Source organism: Rhododendron vialii, chromosome 8a (genome assembly GCF_030253575.1).
Source record: "Rhododendron vialii isolate Sample 1 chromosome 8a, ASM3025357v1".
Lineage (NCBI taxonomy): Eukaryota > Viridiplantae > Streptophyta > Magnoliopsida > Ericales > Ericaceae > Rhododendron > Rhododendron vialii.
In genome coordinates, this window is record NC_080564.1 from 27,838,006 (window position 1) to 27,863,864 (window position 25,859).

At 39.4% G+C, this 25,859-nt stretch overlaps 1 protein-coding gene across 13 annotated transcripts in view; it reads right to left on the bottom strand.

Annotated features, from left to right (window-relative positions):
- LOC131335836 (serine/threonine-protein kinase ATM) overlaps positions 1–25,859 on the bottom strand; it is a 69,312-nt gene that overhangs the window by 31,381 nt on the left and 12,072 nt on the right. For 12 of the 13 annotated variants that reach the window (XR_009202662.1, XM_058371369.1, XM_058371362.1 and 9 more), the window contains 23 exons: positions 24,225–24,374; positions 23,983–24,072; positions 23,648–23,835; positions 22,345–22,951; positions 22,158–22,229; positions 21,843–22,028; positions 20,544–20,669; positions 20,144–20,271; positions 18,994–19,150; positions 16,216–16,262; positions 16,073–16,136; positions 15,800–15,874; positions 15,581–15,700; positions 15,154–15,339; positions 12,245–12,366; positions 12,093–12,162; positions 11,810–11,937; positions 9,505–9,646; positions 9,273–9,413; positions 8,994–9,092; positions 8,793–8,839; positions 8,191–8,383; positions 7,869–8,090 (listed from right to left, as the gene is read on the bottom strand). Coding sequence is in view for 12 of the 13 variants with exons in the window: in XM_058371369.1 (XP_058227352.1) it covers positions 7,869–8,090; positions 8,191–8,383; positions 8,793–8,839; positions 8,994–9,092; positions 9,273–9,413; positions 9,505–9,646; positions 11,810–11,937; positions 12,093–12,162; positions 12,245–12,366; positions 15,154–15,339; positions 15,581–15,700; positions 15,800–15,874; positions 16,073–16,136; positions 16,216–16,262; positions 18,994–19,150; positions 20,144–20,271; positions 20,544–20,669; positions 21,843–22,028; positions 22,158–22,229; positions 22,345–22,951; positions 23,648–23,835; positions 23,983–24,072; positions 24,225–24,374 (3,360 nt within the window). In the remaining variant the exon portion in view is untranslated. Of the gene's footprint in view, positions 1–7,868; positions 8,091–8,190; positions 8,384–8,792; positions 8,840–8,993; positions 9,093–9,272; positions 9,414–9,504; positions 9,647–11,809; positions 11,938–12,092; positions 12,163–12,244; positions 12,367–15,153; positions 15,340–15,580; positions 15,701–15,799; positions 15,875–16,072; positions 16,137–16,215; positions 16,263–18,993; positions 19,151–20,143; positions 20,272–20,543; positions 20,670–21,842; positions 22,029–22,157; positions 22,230–22,344; positions 22,952–23,647; positions 23,836–23,982; positions 24,073–24,224; positions 24,375–24,552; positions 24,576–25,859 lie in introns of those variants that run through there. The other variant, XM_058371367.1, reaches the window with a different exon arrangement.

The window sequence follows — 25,859 nt, forward strand, 5'->3', positions numbered from 1 at the left end:
GTATTTTCAAAGATCCAAAAAGGTAGTTTAAGTTCACTCAGTGGAGATGGGACATCCATGGTTGAATGGAGTTAAGTAAAATGAAAGAAATACAAGTACAAGGATTATCAAATTAAGAGGTAATTATTGTTGGATTGAGTAACATTAATTCCACCACTGAACATCACACAAAAAGAATGATAGATGATTGCATTCAAATACAGAAGGAAGTAGTTTAGCTGATGAAGATGCTACAACAATTTTCTTAGAAATGTTGTTCCTATTTTGTTGCAGAAGCAAAAGCAGTCTTGCTCGGGGTCAAGCTTTTCTTTGACATGGGATCCTCATCTCTTGAGATTGTTACATCCCTTCCTTGATTTGTAGTTCATAACATTGTTTCTACGAAACATAGTATTTCTAATTCTTCGGAGAAGGCAATACCACTGCACATTCATTGAATGATTGAGGTTGTGATCAACATGAAACAATTTTCAATAGATTCGACTTTGTCCATCTCCTGGTCAAGGGTGCTATTACTTTAGATAGGCTCGGAACTGTAACTACTGTTTATGTTAACAGTTCTTTGGCCCTCTTGGCTTTCTTGTCATGTCTCAACCTTTCTATTAGGAGAGAGGTAACGCTTCTACATCCGGCACCTTTTTACCCTATTCTTTTTTTGAAATCAATAAAACCTCCTTCAAGCAATTGAAGTTCCCCAAAAGTAATATTAAATATAAGATGGACGAAGGGGCCAGTCAGAACTTCACACATCCCAACACACTCCAAGGGCAGCAAAATGAATGTGGTGAATTTTAGCAAACATTGGCTCTGATGCTGATTTTGGTCGAAGACCCCCCATAGCAGACTATGATCACCCTTGGGGTCCAAGTGGTTGGAGGCTTGGAGCTTCATGCGAGAGGGGCAGTCTAGTGCATCGTTTCTTTTGTCTTGAGTTCAATTTCCAATGCACCCAACAAATAAAGCCTATATAAATGTAATTTCTAGGAAGAATCTCAAGATGCAGCACACTTGATTATATTGTATCTTGCTATTTACAGCTAAAAGTTATTTCATTTAGTGTTACACACGCGCGCGCACACACACATATAGTGCACCCTAGTAGTGATAACACTTAAACAGCTAAGACAGCAAGCACAAAGTACACACACATTTACCAAAAAGTTATCTTTGATGTGCAAAAAAACGCACACAAAAAAAAAAAAATGCATCAATATCAAAGAAGTGGAGACAAAATAGACATGCATCAAACTCATCACTAACATGAGACCCATAGTGAAAAACACAATGCTCTCTTCTCTCTCTCCTCTCTCCCCCTCCCTCTCTTTTCCCCCATCTTCAATCCCACTCTAAGGAAGAACTCGATCATCTTGAGAGGAGCACCACGAAAGTTAAAGAAAATCCCCCCACTAGTTCCACTCCCATCATAGATCCATCAAGTGATATGAAGATTTTAGGAACCAGTGAGTCAGCACCTCAACAGAACTTGTCGGCACAAGCTATGGAGAACCCTAAAGAGGTTCCAATCTCTGTGGAGGTCCCCATGGGCGTCTCTGATAACCCAAATTCCCGGGAGAAAGAGAACAGAATTCTACATTCCCCTGCTATCTCCTTCAAATCCGCTTTAATCCAAGCTCCTGGTCTCTCGAAAGAGGATATTGAGAAAAGAATCGCAGAGTTTGGGGACAGTGATGATGATGAGGAAATGGACTGTGATGAAATGTACCAAACCAAATCCTCACATTCTCAAAGGAACATCTCAAACTGAGCAGGGCTCACTGGAAGGGCTGCCTAATTATCAAGCTCTTGGGGAAAACACATTGGTTTAAAGTCTCTTACGGATAGGGTTCACCATCTCTGGAATTTGGAAGGAACAATGGTCCCAGTAGATGTGGGATTAGGTTTCTTCATTATCCATTTTGAGACAGTCAGATTATCACAGGGTTAACACCGGAGGCCCATGGATCATTCTCAAGACCATTACCTTACGGTGAGGAAATGGCATAGCAACTTTAAAGCTGATATGGCAACAGCAATCAAAACGGCAGTATGGGTTTGTGTCCCATTGTTGCCTACTGAGTTGGGCAAATCTCTGAAATTGGATACTAAAACATATGACTCGAAAAGGGGAAGCTATGCTCGAATCTGTGTGGAGATGGATCTGAGTCAGCCCCTACCTCCAATCGCAGTGGAAAGGTATGACTATTTCCTTGAATACGAACATTTACACCAAATCTGTTTCTCTTGTTGGGGTTGGTCACCGGCGGGAAAGCTGTGGGATGTCTCCGAAGTCGAAGAAAAGCTCAGGTGAAGTGAGGAGTACCGTTGGGAACACTGGGAACCCTGACAGTAAAGCTGTCAAGTTTAACGGGCAACTTGCTCAGGAATATCAGACTGAGATCGGCTTTGGGGAATGGATGGTGGTTAGCAGGAAGAAGACAATGAACAGAAACCCTGGGTGGTGCACAGACATACCATATTTGGTAAAGGCAACTCACATGTTGAGGGAAACCGTCCTGGATCAGCTAAAGCCCAAATAGCAAACTCTTTCTCGCATAGACAGGTTAAAGGTAAAGGCCCACTGAGCCAGGCCCAATCTAAATCCCAGCTGGTGCAGAAGAATGGCCCTCCTAGTGGGTCCCGTTTTAACCCTTTGGCTGGGTCAGCGTCTAATAGCAATGCAATTCCTTTGTATCAAGCCCAACAAGCCCCTCTTCCTGGCCCAAAATTACCAGAAAGTAGAAAAGGCACACCCGTTTATTCTCAGCCCACTCCCGTCCTCATTCCCATCATCAAAAAAACCCAAGCCCAAAAAATGAAGCGCAACTCCTAAGATGGCCCTCAACCCTTGATTACCTCCCAACCATCCCCATCTTTTTCAATTGACCTAGACCTAGAAAACCCTTAGTCTCCTTCTATCTCTTCGGGTGGTGATATTCTGAAACATAACCCCCCCCCCCCCCCCCCCCCCCCCCCCCCGATTCAAGGATACCTGTGATCAAGGACAGCAAGGGAGGTGGCCCTATTCGACCCCGAGAAAGAAGATATTCTCCTTATCCAGATCGCATGGTGGGTGGAAGGGATAAGTCTGAAAATAAGAATGAACGAGGCTCTCTTGGGAGGTCAATACCACCACCCAGTGAAGCTAAAGCCTCTGTTGAAAGCCCCAGCTTACTGCAGTAGAGTCTACAAACTACTAGGTTCCAACAGACAGGCCTCTCTCCGCAACAACCTCTTTAGGACAGCTTCAACCTTCTTATCTGGAACTGCAGAGGTGCAGGTATTGACAACTTCAACAGAAATTTCAAGGACTTGATTCGTAGCCACAACCCTGAGATTGTGGGTCTTCTGGAAACAAAGGTTAGTTTCAGAACTATGGGAACCTTTTTTAAGACCTTTGGTTACTCTGGATCCTCGTATGTGGACCTTTATGGTAGAGCAGGGGGAATTTGGCTGTTGAGGGATACTTCCAAAGTGTGTTAATATCTCGGGGGTGTCTTCCCAATCTATCCATGCCCAAATCACTAAGGATAGGTTTAAAGACTGGCTCTTCTCAGCGGTCTATGCGAGCCCCAACCCTAGGATATGGGAAGGTTTGTGGGAAGATATGGAAGCCCATACTAGGAGTTCCAACAACCCCTGGCTCGTGGCTGGGGACCTTAATGATACGTTATTTCGGGAAGAAAGTAGAAGCCTCTCTGCTGATTCAAGTGCAGGCCAAAGAAGAAAATTTGCGGCTCACGTCAACAACTCCAATCTCATTGATTTGGGTTCGGCTGGACCCAAATTCACGTGGAATAATGGTAGAGCTAATATCCAAAAGCGTCTTGACCGAGTTCTTTTGTAACGAGGAGTGGAATACGTTGTTCCCGGAAGGTATGGTCCAAACCCTCCGTAGGACTTATTCCGATCATGCTCCTATTCTTATTCATATTCTTATCCTTGGTCACACCATTCCCTGTAGAGCTAATATGCCTTTTCAGATGGAGGCGGCATGGCTTACTAATCCTACTTTGAGAATGTCTTAGTTAATGCCTGGACTGGTAATTCAATTTTTGATCGTTTTAAAAATATTACTTCAGCTTCTTCTTTGTGGAATAAAGAAGAATTTGGAAATATTTTTAGACAGAAAAGATGGGTCCAGGCTAGACTAGCAGGAGTGCAAAAAGAATTGGATAAACTCATCACAGATTTTAATCTGATTTTAAATCAGGAGGAACTCCTTTGGTTCCAGAAATCCAGGCAGACTTGGATTACCTCTGGAGACAGAATACTAGATTTTTTCATCTATCTACTTCTATCCATAGAAGGAAATCCAAAATTCTTTGCCTTAAGGATTCCAATGATGTCTGGATTGAGGACCCTGAAGTTCTTAAACTTATGGCTAACAACTATTTTTCTGATCTTTTTACCAGTAGTCAGGTTGCTATGAGTAGATCCCAAGAGATTAGTAACCATCCGACTCTGTCCTTTGAAGATCAATGTGCTCTCAACGTTAGTTTGAAATATGGAATACCATTAAGTGTATTAATCCCTATAAAGCCCCTGGACCTGATGGGATCGAAGCCATCTTTTATCACAAATACTGGAACATTGTTGGGGAAGAGGTCTGAAATTTCATTAAATCTTGTTTTACCAAGTGTTCCATTCCTAAGGATTTAAATAAAACCTTTGTGGCTCTTATTCCCAAAGTTGACAAACCTGAATCCCTAAAATACTTTAGACCTATCAGACTCTGTAATGTGATTTATAAAGCTATTACTAAGATTTTGGTTTCTCGGCTTATACCCTTTTTAACAAAAATCATCAGTTCTAATCAAAGTAGTTTTAGTCCTGGAAGGTCCACTATGGATAATATCATTATTACTCAAGAAGTGCTGCACTCTTTAAGGAACAAAAAGGGTAAGAAAGGTGGTATTATTCTAAAAATTGATTTGGAAAAAGCTTATGATAAAATATCTTGGGAGTTTCTCAAGGATACTTTGATCTTCTTTAATTTCAGTTTGGAGTGGATCAACCTTATTATGAGCTGTGTTTCTACTCTTACCACTTCTATCCTTTGGAATGGGGAAGCCTTGCCTGAAATCCCTCCTAGTAGAGGTCTTAGACAAGGGGACCCCCTCTCCCCTTACTTATTTGTTCTTTGTATGGAAAGACTTTCTATTCTCATTAACAGGAAAGCTGACGCAGGGGCTTAGAAAGGAATCAAAGTCTCTAGAAACTCCCCTCCCATAACTCATTTGTTTTTTGCTGATGACTTGATCTTATTTGGCATGAGCAACATTACTACCTGTCAGACTATGCTTGATGTGTTGACTTCTTTCTGTGATATGTCTGGTCAAAGCATTAACTTGAGTAAATCCAAAATGTATGCCTCTCCTAATATGGCCAGGAGGAAAGCCAATAGAATTAGTGCCAACATGGTATCCAACTTACCTTGGATCTTGGGAAATATCTTGGTGTCCCTTTACTGCATAGTAGAGTGAATAAGAATCATTTTAACAACATTGTGGTAAGGGTTCAAAGCAAACTATGGTTGGAGTAGTAATACTACTAACTTTGCAGGGAGGACCACTCTCGTCCAATCTGTTTCCTCTACTATTCCTGGATATATTATGCAAACTATGGAGCTCCCTATTAGTGTGTGTGACAAACTGGACAGGTTGAATAGAAATTATTTGTGGGGTGATACTGATGACAAGAAGAGAATTCACTTGATTAACTGGAATAATGTTTGTACAGGGAAGAGCTTTGGTGGGCTGGGCATTAGGAAAGCTAGAAATAGCAACCTAGCCCTGCTTGCTAAACTTGGTTGGAAAATTATTAACCAAGAGGATAATCTGTGGGTTTCCATTATCACTGACAAATATTTAACTAATCATTCTCTTAGCACCTGGCCAAACAAGAGACCTGCCTCTCATGTTTGGACAAGCGTCATCAATGCCAGATTTGTTATTGGTAAAGGTACTAAGTGGAAAATTGGAGATGGTCAGAATGTTGATCTCTGGAGGGATTGGTGGTGTGGGGATGGCCCTCTCATCAACTCTTTCCCTGGTCACCATGGGCATGCTGATGTTAAGGTTCAGGATATCAATAACATTGGATTTATCTTATTTGTCTGCTTTTGTCGATCATCCTGCCCTCTCTCTCGTTATGAAGATGAACTTAACTGGTGTTTCTAATGGAGTTGACTGTCCCATCTGGGTTGGAACCCCTAATGGGAATGGTAAATTTTCTGTTTCTACTGCCTATAGTAGGATTAAGTGATTAACAATGGTGAGATTGCCCCTGTTCACTGGGGCTTGGATCTGGAAACTTAAGATCCCGGCCAAACTGAAAACTTTCCCTTGGATTATTTTGAATGACAGTCTCCCAACTAACTCGCTTAGAACCCACAGATGTATGATCCCTATGAGCTTCTGTCCCAGATGTGATGAGACCCGTGGATGCTAACCACTTGTTTCGTTTGTGCTCTAAGGCTAAGGATATCTGGAGCTATCTTAGATCTAATGACTGGTTGAATGGCAGTCTCAGTAAATCTCTGTTGGAGTGGATTCTTTATAATGCTAAATCCAAATCTACATTTCAATTGGATACTAGTGTACCTTGGAGCACAGCTTTAATTGTCTATCTTTGGCAGATTTGGAAGGCTCGAAAGAAAAAGAGTTTTGACGATCTGGATACTATCCCCTCTGTGACTTTGAAGGCTATATCTATCTATACCAAAGAAATATTTGAAGCCTTCAAAGCTGGTCAGGGCAACTTGAGCTGCTACAGACATGTAATTTTTTGGTCTCTTCCCTTGACAGGTGAAATCAAGCTTAACATGGATGGATGCTACTACGAATCTGTTAAAGCATCCAACTCCAAACCAATTCCAAACCAATTGGCAAAGAATGGAAAGGCTGCCCAGGCTCATATACTAGTTTTGGAGGAGATAATTAACCGATGTGGGAAAAATCCCAACACTCCCCCGCACGTGCGACCCCCGATTCGCACGTGGAGAGGTCAACAAAGGATCCGGAACACACGGATCACAATGAAACAAAGTGCAACTATGGCACATACGAAGGGGAAAAGCCTCCGAAAGCCTAGCTTTGATACCATGTTAAAGCATCCAACTCCAAACCAATTGGCAAAGAGTGGAGAGGCTGCCCAGGCTCATATACTAGTTTTGGAGGAGATAATTAACCGATCTGGGACAAATCCCAACAGAATCAAATAACAAGTCTCAATTTGGGGGAGTTTTCCCCGATAGCAGTGGCAGCTGGATCCTTGGATTCTACGGGAAGGGAGATTGCAGCGGCTGTCTCAAAGCTAAAATTTGGGCGATATACAGAGGGCTCACGATTATTCTAGAGAAGGGTATGATCAATGTAAAACTGGAGTCGGACTCTAGTGTTGCTGTCCAGTACCTTCAGTGTGGCCCCCGTTCGGACCACCCTCAAAGCCATATCATGGAGGAAGCCAGAAGAATTGCAACTGGGACAAACACTACTTTTTCCCATATCTACCGCCAAGCTAACCAGACTGCGGACTGTTTGGCACGCCTCGGTTCGCAGCAGGAAGAAAACCTTATTGTTACGAGGAATGTCCCCCTAGCAGCTAGGGAATTTGTCATGTCTGATGCCCTTGGTGTGGGGCATCTTAGAGTCTAGATTGGGCATTGTTTTGCCGGAGTCTAGTTTATTTGAACTACGTTCTAATGTAAACTGAAACCTATCGTCTTTGTTTAATTTTAACGATTCCGTTGGACCAAAAAAAAAAAATCAAACTCAATGAAGTAGGGTCTACCAAGCACAGCTGCAGTAGAGTATGGTAACTCTTATTTGGAAAACTTAGGCAGATCAAACTGACTACAATGGACTCACCTGGATAGTTTGTGACGTCATGTCAATTATCTTAACAGAATCATCCATCAGATATTTCTTCAGAAGCCGCATAAGAGAAACAAGTAGTTCTTCAGATATGCCAGTGTCCAAATGAAAATTTGCTTCTGTAGAATTTTCAGGATAAAGTCGCGGACAAAAATGTGTCTGACCCGACTCTCCAGGGAGATGAAAAACAACACTATGTGGATCCCCAATCCCGACCTGCACTCACAATAAAAAGAAGAAAATTACTAACAGAATCTAATCAAAACCATGGGCAATCAAAACAACGAGGATATAACAGCGTACAAAACATTAATACCTTTGATATAAGATCCGACACCCATGCCAATAAACTGTTTCCTTCACCCAATCCACACATTCGAACTAGTCTCCAAACTGCTTGGACACTTTGATTGTCGCAACACCAATCATTTTCTGCACAAATAATCTCTGTCTTGCCTTCTCTCTGACGGATTACCCCCATGACTAATTTCTTGTGTAATGCCTTCATACTACAAGCACACAAAAAGTGGTTATCCCAGTAAAGAATGATAATTTACAAGCAAATAAGTTCGAAAAAAGTTAAACTGTTCATAACCATTTTTTCAATTAGACACAATTTTTCGATCATCATATACAAAAATGGAAAACGTTTCTAACTTCATCACTATATGGTTGAAGTTCAAATAATCATACGTAAAAAAGTAAAATAGAGTCTCGAACATTCAGACTTTATCACATTATTTTCTACACAAATTCCTAACAAAGTAATGAATCTAGGATAGAGATGGTTAACAAGGAGTGAAATGGGTGCCTAAAATCCGCAATTAAACTAATAAATTACATGATATATAATATTACTGAAATTCCCAATAGAATTACAGATTTTACTTGTGAAGATGAAGAAAAATTCGCATGTACCTGCACAGTAGTAACGTCGGAGGGAGGTAGCAAGATCTCTTCACAAACTGCAAATGAAAATATTGTGCAAGCAAGGGGAACGCAAACACAGAGAGAAGGGGGGGGGGGGGAGGGAGAGAGAGTAAGTATAATTAGAACAATGACCAAATCAACAAACTTTAATTTCTCAAATCGTCAAACGCTTTCAACTCTAACATAAACCTTTATCAAGTGTTCCTTTGGTGAGTAGTCTTGACATAATTGCTGCTGAAACTTCCGTATCCCATCAAATTCATCTAGTTCTGGGAAAGGCTCCAGTTCCTGAAAAGGGACAGATTCGAATGAATAAAATCAAAGAGACCGTTGAAAATAACAATACCTATGTCAAAAAATAACATTCACAAGCACAAAAATAACCAAAAGAGACCCATTTACAGCTGGGGAGCCAAAAACTTACTGACCAAAAGAGACCCATTTACAGCTGGGGAGCCAAAAACTTACTTTGATATAGTCATGGAGCGATGGGTCGGAATCCACAGTAAGCAGATTAAGCAATGACAGAACTTGAGAAGATTGAGTGCCAGAAAGATCACTGTTGGATACCAATGGAATGCAACAACCAACCAACTTGGATACCAAATACTGCTCCAAAACATCAGCACAAGTATATCAGAAAACATCACATACACAACAATGTTAAACCTTTCACAGCATGAAAGACAAGATACAAAACCTGAAGCTGTTCACCCAGTGCACCAGCAGTTTCTTTTGATGGGCTGCTTCTGTATGTTTGGAGCAACGAGGAAATGATACGACAACATTGGTCTTGTAAACCATTACAACAAATAAATAGCCCCGCCAAGTTGAAAAGATAACTGTGACAATTCAGACATTCATTCAGAAGGTATAGCTGCTACAAAAACTGACCCAGGCAAAAAAGGAAAAGGCCTTTGACAAAAGGGCTCCAATACACTTCCATGTATACCATAAAGATCTATCAAATCAAGAAATTGGTCAGAGGGAAGGATTACTTTCCTTCAACTCCCAACTAAGCAAACTTCTAACAATGGAACTTTTAAGTCTATAATATAAAAGGAGCTCTCCAAGCCATAAAGGGCGCCAATTCCCCTCTCGCCAAATAAGCCACATCATAAAGAGAGGAATCACCGCTCAAATTCTCCTCCTTCCTAACAATTGTCCTCCATCCTAACAATTGTGCGTAGACAACAGTCATCACTTCTCTTTAGCATAATTTATTTCTACAAGGATAATACAGGTGTCTCACTTACTTAGGGAAAAGATTGACTGATTCATGGAGAGGGAGAGAGTATAAATATATAGCCCGTTAAAGCATTGAACTCAAGACTCATTGGCAATGAGTGAAGAAGCCACCAATAACCATATACCAGTTTTGGAGGTAATCATATACCAGTTTTGGAGGTTATAATTAACCAATGTGGGACAACCTCTAAAAACAAAGAATCCATAACACTGGAATCATGACAAAACAAGGTGCACTTTTGGAACAAACAACAGGACAATCAATCTAGAGAGTCTTGTCCAAAAGCCTTCCAAAGCCTAGCTCAGATATAATGCTACAAACATCCGACTTAAAACCAATTGGCAGTGAGTAGAGAGCTCATATACTAGTTTTGGAGGTAACAATTGCTTAAAAGTTGTGCAAAAGGCATACCTTGTGCAAACACACACACCCCAGACAAGGCGTAGACCTATGGAGCATAAAAGCATAAATATGGAAGCCATGAGGCGTTTTCAAAAAAACTAGAATACATGATGGCTTCAAGAAGGGCCTCAACTTAGCCTTGAAATTATTGCATGATAAAGTAGAATGGCGAAAAAGGATTCATGTAGCCTACCACAAATGGTTGAGATTTGAAACACAAGATTTAGCTAGTTTTGGAATGTTTAGAAGCAAGCTGAAATTGACAAACTTCCAAAGTACCACACCCTTTTTGTCTCTGCAATGAGCACCACATGCATACTGGAGTGCAGTATTTCACATGCAACTAAATCATAAGGATCACTTTGACCAACTTATGCAGCTGTAGCCTGGGATCATCATATAATTACTACTTTATCAAAAGGTAAGGAAAGCGTTATGGATGAGTTCAGCTTCACATAGCAAGATGGAAGGGAGAAAAGCACCGGAATTGAGAACCGGGAAGAATGCAGCAGAATAGTGACTAGGCCGAGTTGCAAGAAAGGAGGACAAGAAGAGAGGAAGAAGAAAGGCGTCGCCTCACAAGGATTCAGCAAAATTAAGTCAGAAAGTTCAACTACATTTGACAGATATGATAAAGAAGTTGGGTTTCTTTCAAATAAACAAAAGTGGACTGGAGACTTAAGAGTTGGTAACTTAAACCCACCAACAAAACTAGTTTATACTTCCTGAAGCATCAATTTACCCCCAATACAATTGATTGATCCATAAGACAACCATTGACTAAATTACGAGCTATATGTACCAAATTCATAAATTGTCAGATATCTCTTTTACAGTAAATCAATTACGACAAAGATAAATTTGAAGCAGCAGCAAATAAAACAAAACTAAATCAAAGAGAAACAAAAACACATAATTAACTTCATAAGATGAAGCTCTAAACATGTTGCGCAAAAAGTACCAAACAATCTCCCATTTTCTTGAAACAAGTTGTTCGTAACAAATTCAGGCGGACTAGGTAGGGTAGCACCTTTACTTATGTGGTCCTTACCAAGAGCAAACCTGATGGATCCTTGCCTCACAAGCATCTCAAAACCAATTCTAAAGGACGAGAGTATAAACCAGCTATCCCTTCTCATTCCCCTTCAAAACCTAACCGCCCCGCTCAATAATGCTTCTTAGAATCCACACTCTAGTACCTCTTTTTCTTTCTAGGTCATCTTGGCAGCAGTTAAAAGTGGATAAAACCCAAAGCAATACATAACTTTAGTTTTTAGAAACTTGGAAGCTCAACTAATTTCTTTCGTAGCAATCGTATTATTAACCATACTGAGAGCTGGGATAGTAAACTCACTTGAAAGTGCTAGAATGTGCAGCTCTGTGCCCCAGAATACTAATAAGCACCTCAATTCCAGCCAACCGGTGACACTTGTGCCTGTGATGAACTGCGGCAGTAACTTTGTAATGCATTTCAATGATGAACTGTGCAATCATGCAGAAGATACTTTGAGAAATTATACAACAAATGCTATTTCCTCTATCAGATGAATAGATGTGAAAACCAATAAATAAAGCGAGGCTAAACTCTGAACACTCAATAATATTCAATCTGCATAATCTAGGGATAGAACCATCACCATAAAAACTCTATCTGGACGGAAAATTTTAATCATGTCAATGACACCGGAACTCCTGCAACGCTCTTCCCTACAAAAATAGTAGAGTTCACTTAGCCTAAAGAAGCTTCATCCGCAGAATAGAACTCAAAGGGTGCAAAACGGTATTTCACATGTTCAGGAATCCATCAACAACTGTTTGAATTGTATGAACAATTGCTTCTTTGGAGAAGAAAGGTAGCATGGGGTCTGACTCGGAAGAGGCTAGCGAAAAAATATAGCTGACAATGGATACCTGTAACAAAGAAAAGACACGATATTTAAGGAAACACTAGGGACAAATTGCTTCAGTTAATTAGTCAAGACATCGATAACAAAACATATACATCACAAGCATTGGCGACTGCAACATAGCCAAACGAAAAATATGCACCAAAATAAAAATACCTGGGCGAGAATGTAGAGAGAGAAGAGAAAAGTAACTGTCCACTACAGTTTTGCGTGTCATTTTCAATGGCTTATATCTTTTGACGTATATTATGTTTTATGTTCTTAAAATCATTGCCTTATAGAAATAATTGAGATCTATCATCCATATTATATATTTATAACAATATACATTGAGAGATATAGGCCATTGAAAATGGCACACAGAACCATAGAGGACACTTAAAAAGAGGCGGAAGGAGTATGTTACAAGACTCATGGAAGCTATATAAGCAACCCTAACCATAATTAGACATGAGCAAACCCTTGTAGGACATGAGGACCACACAACCCTTAATAGAATAGATAAATGACAATAAGATCAAGACTTTTAGTTCCCAACCACCAAAATGAAAACCCAAACTTTTGGTAACATAACATAGACTGGTGATCAATCTATTTCTCATCGGGAAAAAATTGAGTGCACTCAACAGAGAGAGAGAAAGCAGCATCAGGCACGTAATCTTTTTCTGGGCATTAAACTTGCCCCGATAGAAAGACAACAACACAGCGTTAGAGCGTACACAAAGTTCAGTAAGTCAATCAAGAAAAGGCAAATCCATGAGAAAAAAGCACCCTCTCTGTAAGGGAATCTCTCTAAGGGAACTTGAAAAATTATTTCAAAAGAGTGAGGTAAACGACTGACTTGAAATATGAGACAATTTGCATTCCACTTGTGAGAGGAAGTCATCCAATACAAATGTGACCTCAGTTTATGGTAAACCAACAGTTCAGCAGACCACAAGTATGAAGGACATGAGCGACCACCTAAGAAGCTAAGAAGCACAAACACAGTTACACAGATAGGGAAGCAGGTACCAATACGGAAATGGACACGGCAATTCTAAATTAATGGAGACACAAAAACAATGGGTGACATGGAAAAATTAAAATATGTTTGTGTGTGTGTATTTTCATATATTCCGAATTTTACACCCATAGTGGATCCGCAAACACGCAAACTATTAGAAACTATTGGTGTTATTGTATTCTTTATCGGTCTGCGTTAGTCAAGGTAGTTTTGTAATTGTCTGCTTATTAGCATATGCAAACACATTGGTGTAAAAGGCTGATTAAGCTTTTGAACCCAGGTCTCACAGCTTCCACCCTTCCCTTCTTCTCTAAACCTAACCCTAAATTCATATCATCAATCTAACTTTGTATGGGAATGTAAATTGATCTGTCTCAACTCTCAACTCTTCCGCTCTGAAACTAGGACAAATAGACTGAACATAATGACAGAGAATCAGGTTCAGAAGTTTCAGCTATACTTTTTGCGTATTTGTTCTTTTTTTTCCCTCTGCCGGCTGCTTCTGGTTTCTGATATTGGGTTGTCTTTGACTGTTGCTTCGGCTTGGGATTGTAGATTTCACAAGAGTGTCGATGCCCTAAACCACCCACAGAACTTCAATCCGAATTAGTGGAGGACCAATAAGGGAGTGTTTTAACTATATTTTGTCCCGATAGAAAAAGACATATATCCAGAGTATTTCCTATCCAACCAGTTTTTTTTGTTTAGAAATCCAAAAATATACATTATAATAGGGGGCAACAAATCCTTAGTTGCAGGGAGCTTCAAAGTGGGTTCGCTCCCGAGACAAGAGCTTGAATCGGCACTCCAGAGTACGGAGCGCGGATGGGAGCTTCCACACTAATCTAAAAAAACAAGTCCGGACTTCTCTTTGCAAACATATGCAAGGAAGAAGAAAAAGAGAAAAGAAGTGAGAGATTAAGACTCTGTTTCGTATTTGACTCATCTATGTGTTTAGTCCATAAATATGATATAAAAACTAGTAAGAGAGTCAAGACTCATAAGTCAAATATTTTAGGGTACCATATTTTAGTAATCTTGTTGGAGGGAAGCACAAGAACCATTTAGTTGCCAAACAGCACCACAAGTCAAATATTTTAGGGTACCATATTTTAGTAATCTTGTTGGAGGGAACCACAAGAACCATTTAGTTGCCAAACAGCACCACACCCACACCCCCCTCAGAAATTAGTCAGGAGTCAAGACTCACAAGTCAAATATGGTACCCTAAACCCATGTCGGATAACATGACCTGACGTCCTGACCCTTGCCCGAACCAAGCGTATCCACCCAAACACTTGTATTACACACGCAAGAGACTCTAAATATAATCTTCAATTCTACTCGTTTTTTATTCTCCTGTTCAGTCAACAGAAGATCCCTTGTTGACGTACTAACAAAGGGAGTACCAATAGAGACAACTTTTTATTCAACTATGACAGAAGTTTTGAACACCAACTTGAAAGGGAGTGTTGGTTACTAAAATACTATTTATAGTTGTTGGGCCATTTTTGCTATTTCTATTGTACAAAATCTATGACATCTAGAAAATCGTAGGTCAGTCTCTTCATCATCTTCTCTCCGGTATTATTTGTTTATTTTTCCTTCTTTACAAGTTCTGCAAACCAACTCATACATGAACCAATTCCTAAAAGGAGGGTTCACTTCTAAACTACGAGAAATGTGGCCACACATAAGAACCTTCTGATCAGCTAATGCAACATTAATTCACCCTTGCTAAATACTCCAATCTATTATCGAACTTAGATTAGGAAAGAATCAAACCATATGTTTCTTTACGAGTTTGTCTCTTTCGTTCTCAGATATATCAGCTATACGCAAAATTGAACTCTGAAGCACCATCGCTTCATTTTCCCATCCCGACTTCTTACTGCAATGTAACGCCATGCAAACAGAAAAAATTGGAACAAAGTAGTTCTTCACCAGATGTGTTGCTTGTTGATGGGCCACCTGAAATCAGGTTAGCAAGTGAGTTGCAATAACCATCAAACAAGGCAACTATATTCACAAAATAACAAACAAGAAGACATAAACGACTCAACATACAACTATAAGAAGTTCACAGCCATTTCTAGCAATCCTTACTAGGAAAGAACAAAATCAAACTAAGCCTTGTGTCCTAGCCAATCGGGGTCGGCTCCATGAATCCTCCTTATTAGAAACGAAACAGGAAAAAATTAGCATTGCCCACCTTAGCTACCCAGTCTAGGTTGGAAGTCTCCCCATGCAAAACTAAAGCTGGAAGAAGCCAAAGGCAACAATACTGCATGAAATAACTGGGCTCCATCCCGGAAACAAATAGATCCCTTATCTGTAAAGAATAACAACAATATTACAGATCATGGTTTTCTCTCTCAAGACATCTTTGGAACATACCTAGAGGAAACAAATGGAAACATTAAAACCTTACCTCAACGAGTGAAACTAGGCTCACGCCACAAGCAACCCAAGAAAAGAGAATTGATCCCATAAGTTCCTCCAAGTACTGCAAAAGTTGAAGGGAGTCCGCCAATAATGGTTTCAATTAAATTAAAATAAATTTGATATTCAAGTAATTCTACAAGAACTATCGTAGGATGAATGCATTTCAAGATGATATGCCAACAGACCGTTTCAACCAAGCAAGGCACTTTCATTCACAAAGATCAAATCAATGATAAAGAAAAACAAGTGGAGCAGTCACCTTTGACCTGCTAGTATACTGGAGCTGTCTTGATAGATTATCAAGCGCGGCAACAACTAATTCCCTGGAGAAAGAAAAGACTATCTTATACAGACAACAGATGGCTCGTCCGAACAACAGTAGAATCAGGTGATATACATTACCTCTGAGAAGGATCAATTGCAGAAATCACACACATCATAAAAACCGCCTGAACGTGACATCCAATATCAGCATGGGATAAAAAGCATACAACTTTCTTGAGTATTTAACAAAAATAAAAGAGTAAAATAAAAAAATAAAACTCAAGTTGCATATTACATAATGGCCTGGCAAAACAGATCAGTGTATCCTCATTAGTAGGGGTCTTATATGGAAAAGAAGGGGAATAAATGGAAAGACTATTAAACTAGCAAGTGTAACAGTTTCATTTATAAGGCTATCAAAATGGACAAAAACACTCTTAACAATTAAAAACAAACCGAGAGCGGATACCTAACAGACACGACCCGATATAGACACGTTGATACAGAAAAAAGAAATAAAGGACGATGCCAAAACTAAAAGGAAACAAGGAATTCCTATTGTACTTCGACAAATGTGCACCTTTTTATTTTAGCGGCACAAAAGTGTAAAGTTTACAAAACTATAGGGGGGAAAGTGCAACTGTTAAAGCATCTAAGTTGAAACCAATTGGCAATGAGCAGGCAACCTAGACTCTTATACTAGTTCTGGAGGTGATAAGATGTGGAAACGACTCGCATGTGGAGAGGCAAATGACAGAACCTAGCCCATGAATGAGTAGAAGAGGGTTCCTCGCCCAATTCCATAGGGATTCTAAAGAAAAAGCAATCTCTATCGACCAAGCCCTTGATGTAGTATGTAGTAAGGGTATTTATGTCTTTTTGTATTGAGTCTATATATAGGTGTTGGAGTCCTTTCTTTTGGCAACTTTTATCATTTTGAACAAATATTATCAAGAGCTAGTCTCTTTTGTATCCCATTTGGGAGTTTCTCTCTCCAAGTTAATCTATGGGTATTTGGGTTTGCATCAGCCCTTCCCACTAATCCCGTCTGCGCTTTTCTAAGATTCAGTTGCTACCCCAAGACGAAAGCCTTGGACAGCTATCCTTGCCCGCAAGAAAGCGTTCTAATGAAAGCGTTGTAACGATAAGCTGAAAGTCCGAACTAAACTCTCAGGACAGAATGACAGACTGACCCTTCCCCTTCGCTACAAATAAATTAGGCAAGCTGAAGGAATTATTATCGCTTAGCGCTTGTGCTGAGGAAGAGCTTTAGTAACGAGATTTGGAAATAGATTGATAGTTGGCTGGTACCTCCCTCCATCTTCTACCTGACCTGAAAACTAGTATCGCCTCTGGTTCCGTCCCGGTCCGGCCCTTCAGTCAGTAGAAAAAGTAGGTTTATTTAAAACCTTATAGGAGTATTGGTAAGTGAATCCCGGTCCCCTTCATCATTAACATCTCTCTTTCTCATTCCCCGCTTGCTCTTCGTACTGAGGGAGAAAGAATCCTGGTTGACTTTTCTTTTCTGATTTGAAAAGGTTGCCTTCCATTTGTCCGAGGATAATTTAACCGATGGTTGTAGGCCACTTAGCCTATCAAACATCTCGGTCTTCTGGGTTCATTCTCCCTGCGCCTATGATCCATCCTGCATATACTGCTACAGGAATGACAAGCCCTCTGTGGGATGAATTGGAGGCAAAGGAGATTGACGTATCTTGTAAATATGTTTCTCTTTGCTGGGTATTCAGTGTTCTCCGAGTATTTCAGTAGAGATGAGGGCCATTGATTTTCAGGTCCTTAATTACTCAGAAAGAGAAGGCCAGACAAGTCTGCACAACAGACACCTCTTTTCTCCCTCAGTACGAAGAGCAATCTCAGCCCTCAAAGGGACACTTTAATACCAAGGACGAAGATAGTGTTAATCTATGACAATGATGACCTCAATCTTTCCTTGGTGAAGAATAAAAAAAAAAACCAGTAACAGTGAGGATTTTAGAGGTCAGCCCTCCAGAAAAGAATCAATAACTATAAGGTTCTCCCACAGATAAGATAACCCAGTTAGGAACAGGGCCTTACCCAGAGGTATGTGCGAATCTATGTTCTTTCGAAAGATGGAAACGAAATTCGAATTACATAATCATCAAGGCACCACCATGCATGTTGATGTAGTTGAATCAAATAAGAGAAGTTCAAGAGATATGGAATATCGTGGAATACAGGAGAAGCGAGGTCAATGAAATGAATAGGAATGAGCTCCAGATGGGGCAGTGAAATAGGATAGCAGTGAAACTGAATTTCTAGCAAATCCCTATTCATAACAGAGGAATCGCAACAAAAATAAAGATTGCAATGACTCAAAAAACAAATAATGAGTTGCACAAAAGCCTCCAAAGCCTACCTTTGATACCATGTTGAAGCATCCCACTCAAAATCAATTGGCAATGTGTGGAGAGACCGCACGGACTCCAACGCTACTTTTGAAATTCATATCACTTATAAGTGTACTTCGGGTGTTTCCATGATATTGAATATTGGTGTAGGGTATGGCAGATGCCAATAGTTTCAACTTTCAAAAAACATTAGGAAATTTTAAGTGGTGTAAATGCTTGAGGAGTTGTCAGTAATTCATTCAAACCTCAGAAGACTTGAGGAGTAAATTTGCATTCTTGTTTAGGAAGACGTGAAATAGAATCTAAAGGAGTAAATTTTAACCATAGCACTCTGCCGTTCCTCACAGCAGTAAGCAATGTGAACTAATCCAAGAATCCAGTAAAGCTACAAGGTTTTGTATCCTTTCCTTTTATGCCTAGCCCGGCGTTACTGCTCAAAAAGATCGTTCAATATTCCCCAAAAAGCAAATATTAAGAAAGGGAAAAATGTAAAGATAGAGAAGTTAGATATGAAGGTAACAATAACCTCGAGCTCTATCTTCTCACTGAACATTGCGAGATGCATGAGAGTGATGATAATGGTTTCCATTGTTGGACGAGGCTGACGACCAGCAGCCAAGACCTCTTTTGCAGTAACCACTTTTTCCTTCGATGAAACCACCAACTTTGCACCAAAATTTGAACTGGAAAAACATAGAGAAAATTTGGCACTATTCAAGAAAAGAACTTCAGGTATATGAACAAGAAAAGCAATGACAAGAATTATCTTAATCTCTAGTACATAGCAGAGTAGTCAACATATCGAAGCCAAGGCAAGCGGTAACAAATAATAGGTCCCTGCAGTCCAAGAACCAACCCTACATTATTGTTACCCAACATAAAACAATAGCTAAAAGACATCAAAATTGGGACTTCACCTCACACTCTAACAACTATCCTCATTAGACATCTCGAATTAAACGAGAAATGTACAAGGATGAAGCACCATAATAAAACAGGAATACAAAGAAGACAAATTTATGCTTGTTAGAGTTTGTCCCACATTGGTTAATTATCACCTCCAAAACTAGTATATGAGCCCAGGCGGCCTCTCCACTCATTGCCAATTGGTTTCGATTTGGATGCTCTAACAATGCTATTCAGAATAAGCAAAGAAATAAGTAACACCAGTAGAGCAAAGGCATGTTCTCTCTGCTCAATTAAAATATCATTAAGAGTCCGTCAAGTACCTGTTAGCTTCATTAGTGCCTATAGACTATTGCCATCCCCAGAGGGCAAGGCGAACCTTTCAAGACCTGGTATAAACCTGGCTGAATCTGTCCTATTATTCGGAAAACAAAAGGACAAGAGGGAGGACTTTGGAAGGCTAAAGTATGTTGGAGATAAAGCCCACTAGTACTGAAATCCATAGCTAAAGAAGCTAGCACCAACAGAAACTACAAAATGTTCGCCTGGGCTCGACGCGCACGAAGAGCATAGGCCTGAAAAGGTGCTATGTCCTAATATTTGTGTTCGGTGGAACAAGATAGCTTGATGCACGACCTGCTTATTCATCACTGTATTTCTTTTTAGATCCCAAATAGTTGGAACTTGGTTTAGTGCTATATTCAAACTCGTAAACATTTTACCGGTCAAGTTGCCCAACAGGATTGATAATGGAAGCATCAAATACCCACCATATATCCTGGAAAAGGTCATCGTGGCCATCCCAAGTTTGGAAAAGAGTGCCAATCCGCCTTGCCAAGGAGAACCTAACTCGGTAATCAGGATCCTGGAGCATTCTGAGTAGCTTTTCAATCATAGTCTATTTATATACGCCAGAGACCATGCAACATAAAAATAAAGGGACATAAGATCACAAATCTGTTGTAATCAAAAGAAAGTTGAACTAATACAACAGGGACAAATTCTTCCCTCTCTGCATCCAATATCCAAAAGTTATAACCAAATTGTAGTTCACAAAAGAAGATTCCAAATCAATTAAGAATTCAAGAGAAACGAGAAAAGCAACCCACAGCTTACGATGGAGAATGTGCATCAGAGTGTTTAAGACTAGTAATCTGTTACAACAATTACCTGACCAATGTGAGGTCTGACTACTATGAAATTGGATATGCAGTCTATTAACTTCGAGCGTCCAGACCAATCAAAGAGGTCATTTTCTGCAACTCTGTTTAACAAATCTCCGAGAAGTATCAAGCTCTGGAAAACAATAATAAACAGATTGAAAATTAGCCACAACAAAAGGCATTAACCAGATTGAAGCACAAGCCCATCGCCATTGAAAATTTCCTAAAGACAGAAAGAATGACTGAAACATACAACAATCGATTTTACATGTACACTGTACAGTGACGATCCCATAAATAAAAGTTAAGGAAGATGAAAAGAAACATGTGTTTATCGGTAATTTTACCTATATTTGTTTGTCATTTGGGTGTGCAGAGCAGAATACAAGCACATGGAACTTAAAATATCACAGAACAAACAAGTTCCAGTTTTAACAAGGAAATCCAACGTCATTATGAATTGTAAATATGGCTTCACTCCTTAATAACACTATCGTATTTCGCACAATCATAGGACTCACCTGTCATCTGCTTAAACATATTTTCGTTAACCTCTTTCAAATTTGTTTTATGAAAATAGAATTTCTTATATTTTGATGAGCGCTTAACAATAAATAATTGCTCATACACTATTTGGAAATAACTTTGCAAACTTCATCCATCCAATAAAATAGCGCTTGCTGGTTAACGACCAAAATCCCCAAACGTATTGCAAAGATTATGCCAAGCAAGCAATCTAGAGAACAGACGAATATTTAAGTCTAGTGTACCCAAACCAAACCTCAATCCAGCCTGGTTTCCAATAAGGAGTTTCCATCAATAGGTCATTTAACTCAAAAAAATGAGCAGGGGCTCCTAAAAATGCAACCAAATTTACTATCAGAAAGAGCAAGAATCGGCCATCTAATCTTCGTGATATTATGCAAAGACGCCTCTAAATTATTCTCCCTCCAATGGACTCACTGCAGAATGAGCATCGAGGGTAATCCAAGATATGCACAAAGGGTCTGAGAGACAAACTTTACTGAAGTTCATTGGAGGTGTCAATGAAAATTAGCTGGGACAAAGTAAAAGAAGATTATGCATTTGGAGCCACAGTGCACCTTAAAGGTTATCTAAATTGAGCAACTCGAATACATGTGAGGTCGCCAGGAGTACTCCTTCTCATGTTCCATTAGGAACAACATGACCAGGCACTTAATTTTAGTTCATGCATTTTACACCGTTCTGCGCATGTCTGTACACCTAAAAGAATGATGCCATTATACCCCTTTATATGCTTAAAAACTGAAGATAGAGGAAATACCTTTTCCGATATTCTTTCCCTTAAAGATGTGACAACATTTTTTTCCTTTCCAACAGTACTGCTATCCTTCCCACGAGTGTCCAAGGAAATTAAGGTCCCAAGCAGATCATATATAGCAACTAGGATATTAGAACATTGTAGTTTAAGGTTTGTCCTCAAATCTACAAAGTTATTCATTGACAAAACCTGCAAAAAGATGATAAATACATGAGCATAAATAACAAATTAAACAAAAACTACGAGGTTCTCAAAAGAAGTTGCTTGAAGTCATTTCTTCTCTACTACAAGCAATCAGAGTTCAGATTATCACATTACCAAGTGTGAAAACTGTTTGGAAGAGGACCAATAAGGATGTCGACAAAGATTGAGTAAAATATTTTCCAAGACCTGAACGAGAATAAAAGCGCATTTAGATGTTGATAAATGTATACCTGTTCACAAAAGAACTAACTGCAAAAAGAAAAAGAAATAAAAAAATGGTTTAAACCATTGCATGACATACGTTTGCTTCATTTTCTTTTTCCATGAGGTCAAACAAAATTTCCCACACCACCACAGGTAGAACTTCGAAAAAACTTGAAATAAGTGATAAAATGTGAAACTTCCACAACCCAGATGAGACAGAAACACCACTGACAGTTTTCCGGCTGACTGCTATAGCATCAAGATCTTTCGAGTCCTGACTCAAATCCAACTCCATGTCCATAATCATACTTATACTGCTATTTGATGGAGATGTTGGAACACAAGAGATGGAAGCAGGAAAGTCAGGCAGCTCTATCTCAGACTGAAAACTCGTAGCGCTAGGAGAACATTCTTCATATAATTTGACCAAAGCTTTCAAAAGCCTCTCAATAGATTGACTTAATGCAGTGTAGACTGTTACATCAATCACATTTTGATCTGTCCATTTGTTGAAAAGAGGAGAGCAAACAAAACTCTTGCAAGAAGCCATTATGGAAGTCATGCCCTCAAAAATAGAAGTTGTGCTTAAACAACCTGTTCTCACGTCATTATGACTCTTTTCAATGACAGAAATAGCACAATCCAGGAGTTTTAACAAGTGCTGACCCATTTTCGCAAAGAATGGTGAAACTTCTTCTGTTACCCTGAAATAAGATAGGTTCAACTCATAAGGAAACTACTGGGGAAAGATAACCACATCTGATATGAAAGAAATAGAAATGTGTGGAATGGAAGAGGAGGCAGACATCAAGAAGGGAGTCAAGATGCTTTTAATTTCAATTTAAGAGCCAGAATGGTAAGTTAAATAAAGGTTCATTCCCACAGTCTCACATTTTTCATGAAAATGGCATCCAAAATGTGAACAGTGATTCAACATAATTGTTAACTCTATCCAATTGTATGGTATATTAAACGTGAAACAAGTAACATTTTTACAATGCTATGTTAAACAGAAAAAACACCATATCGTACAAGTACTAAAATTACAAAAACAAGAAAAGAAAGGAGAACTTCCTCTGTTCAACACGAAAATCATCTCATCATGAAAGAACATTTTCACATCAAATTGCCCAAAATAGAAAATATGAAGAAACTTGAAAGAAGGGAAATAGCAAAAGGGACAAATGACTGGCATATAAATAGCAGTGCTGGAAGTAAATTCAGTCAGTGCTTTGAGTGTGCATGAAAAACAGTCTCCTATTCCTACAAACACCTTAACTTGTCTGAAGCAGAAAAGGAAATGCCGCACCGACACAAACGCAACCCCACCAAACTGATACAGATAAATGTATTTCCAAGATTGACAATTGTATATGAAAACCTGATAAAAATTGACTAACCTTGTTATATAAGAACCAAACATAAAACTAGATAAGAGGGCACACTTATAGAAGAGGTCACATAGAAGTTTCTGTTCGAGCTCTTTATCCAGTAAAGCTTCAAGAATATAGGTCTCCATTTCCTGAAGAAGCAAAACTCTTAACTGATGGGGAAGGCGTACATTTCGGTAGCAGTGGGATTGACAAACCTGAAAATAAACCCTGATAAGAAGTAGAAAATAAACAAAAAATACTGCCACCAATTGAGGAATACATAGCTACTCTTACTGATGTTGAAGAAAATAAATAAATAACCAAACAGTGATTGTGCTGAAGAAAGAAGAAAAAGATATCACCTCAGGAACAGAACCATGATCAATTTTTGCCAGGACTTCCACAGAGCATTCGAAAAGTTCGTGCAGACTGCCATTTTCATGATCTTCCCCCTATAACCTCAACTCAAAAGATCATATTGGTAATAGTTTGAATTAAGAAAAATATCATCCAGACAAGTGATAGATTGACCTTAGATAAGGCAAACTTAGACTGTACAGAATAGATGTCAACTGATAATCAGACAAGATCACCAAACGTGTACCTTGATGCATTCCTCCACAAGAACATCCATGGATGAGTGATACGGGAAAAGTTCCTTGCAATCAAGTGGCAAAGGAGCACAACCAGCGCAAAGAGCATAAACAGCTGCTGGCAAAAATCTTACAAGGCCCTCATTCAACATAGGACAATCCTGCATAAGAATGTGACGCTTACTTCTAAAAAATATCAGAGGTTGAATGAAGAAAAAACTGAAAACCCAGTCAAATGATTTGTAAAGTTACAAGTCAGAGAATTGAGGAAACTGACACAAAATACCCAACAACGAAGTCCTGAATTCAACCGATTCATTCACATGCAATGGACTGTACCTCTCATACACTCACAAAATTCTTCTCTTTTCAACTACACCTTCTGGGTAAATTACCATCTTGGATCAGCATCTGACAGTCTAACTACCGTAAAAATCAGAAAAGATAGAAAATCCAACAAGGGGTGGGAGGTGATGGAACAGGTTTTCAAAGGCTATCTTCAACCATGAATCATGTAAACCCTTGATAGTTTGTGATTGTATACTAATATTTCATTATTAGCTAATTTTTCCAAGACAACCAGAAAATATAAACCGTATGAGTACTATCTTTAGTGTAAACAACACAGACCTCCCCCGAGTCTAACAATACCAGTGATCTCCCTTGAGGTCTCAGAAATGAAACTGCCCACCCTTCTCATTAAATAACTCACGCAAAATCCCCCTTCAGTACAATCACCATTACCAAGTGTCCCTAATGCTGAGGCAGCCAGTTATTCCCATTTTACCCTTATTAAAATCAGACGACCTTAAAACACTATTTGATCACAAGTAAAAATTCAATTAAGGTTCTGCATAACCCATAAATAACTAGCCACATTATTCCACCAAACAACTGTGAACCTCTCTCAGTCTCAATTACACTCTATGCATACCATAGATCCAGACCAAAATCTCAACCACCTCTCTATATGCTAACTCTCCCTCTCTCTGCAGTCTTTATCGTGCATCAGTGGCAAAATCAGCTAATTGCAGAATAGAAAACAAAGTAGGATATTCTAATCGCTTGTGGATTAATTTGACTGACCTTGGATTCGCTCAAATGGTCTGAATCAGTGTTCGATATGCCAGCTTGGACATGGAGGGGGTCATTGCAGTAGGTCACTAATTACTGTGGTGACGGGATTCATGAGGGGTTATGATGGGTGTTTTGTATGATACTGTAGGGATTTGCAGTGGTGTGGTGGTTGGCATGCAGGGAGAGATGTGATATGAGATGAGGGACTTTTGTGTTGGATGGAAAGGCTGTGTTCGTCATGGTGGAATATGATGATGCTGGTTGAGAGAGAGAGAGAGATGAGTCGGTGGTGGAGATCTTGTGCAAGGGAGAGTATCTTTATGGCAAGAAGATAAAACAGGGGATGCGAAGGTTTGTCCTTCCGTAACTCTTAAGTGAGATTCTATCTTATTAGCAGCACCGGCAACCTGACTTTGTAAGAGTAATTGAACAGATAAAAAGTACAATTTCCATTCATAACACCAGGCTAAAAGTCTGACAAGGGACGTATCTGTCATCTCAGAAATCTAAGGTTAGGCTTCTGATTGTCACACACATTAGTGGACATCGGTGTAATTTACCCACTATTG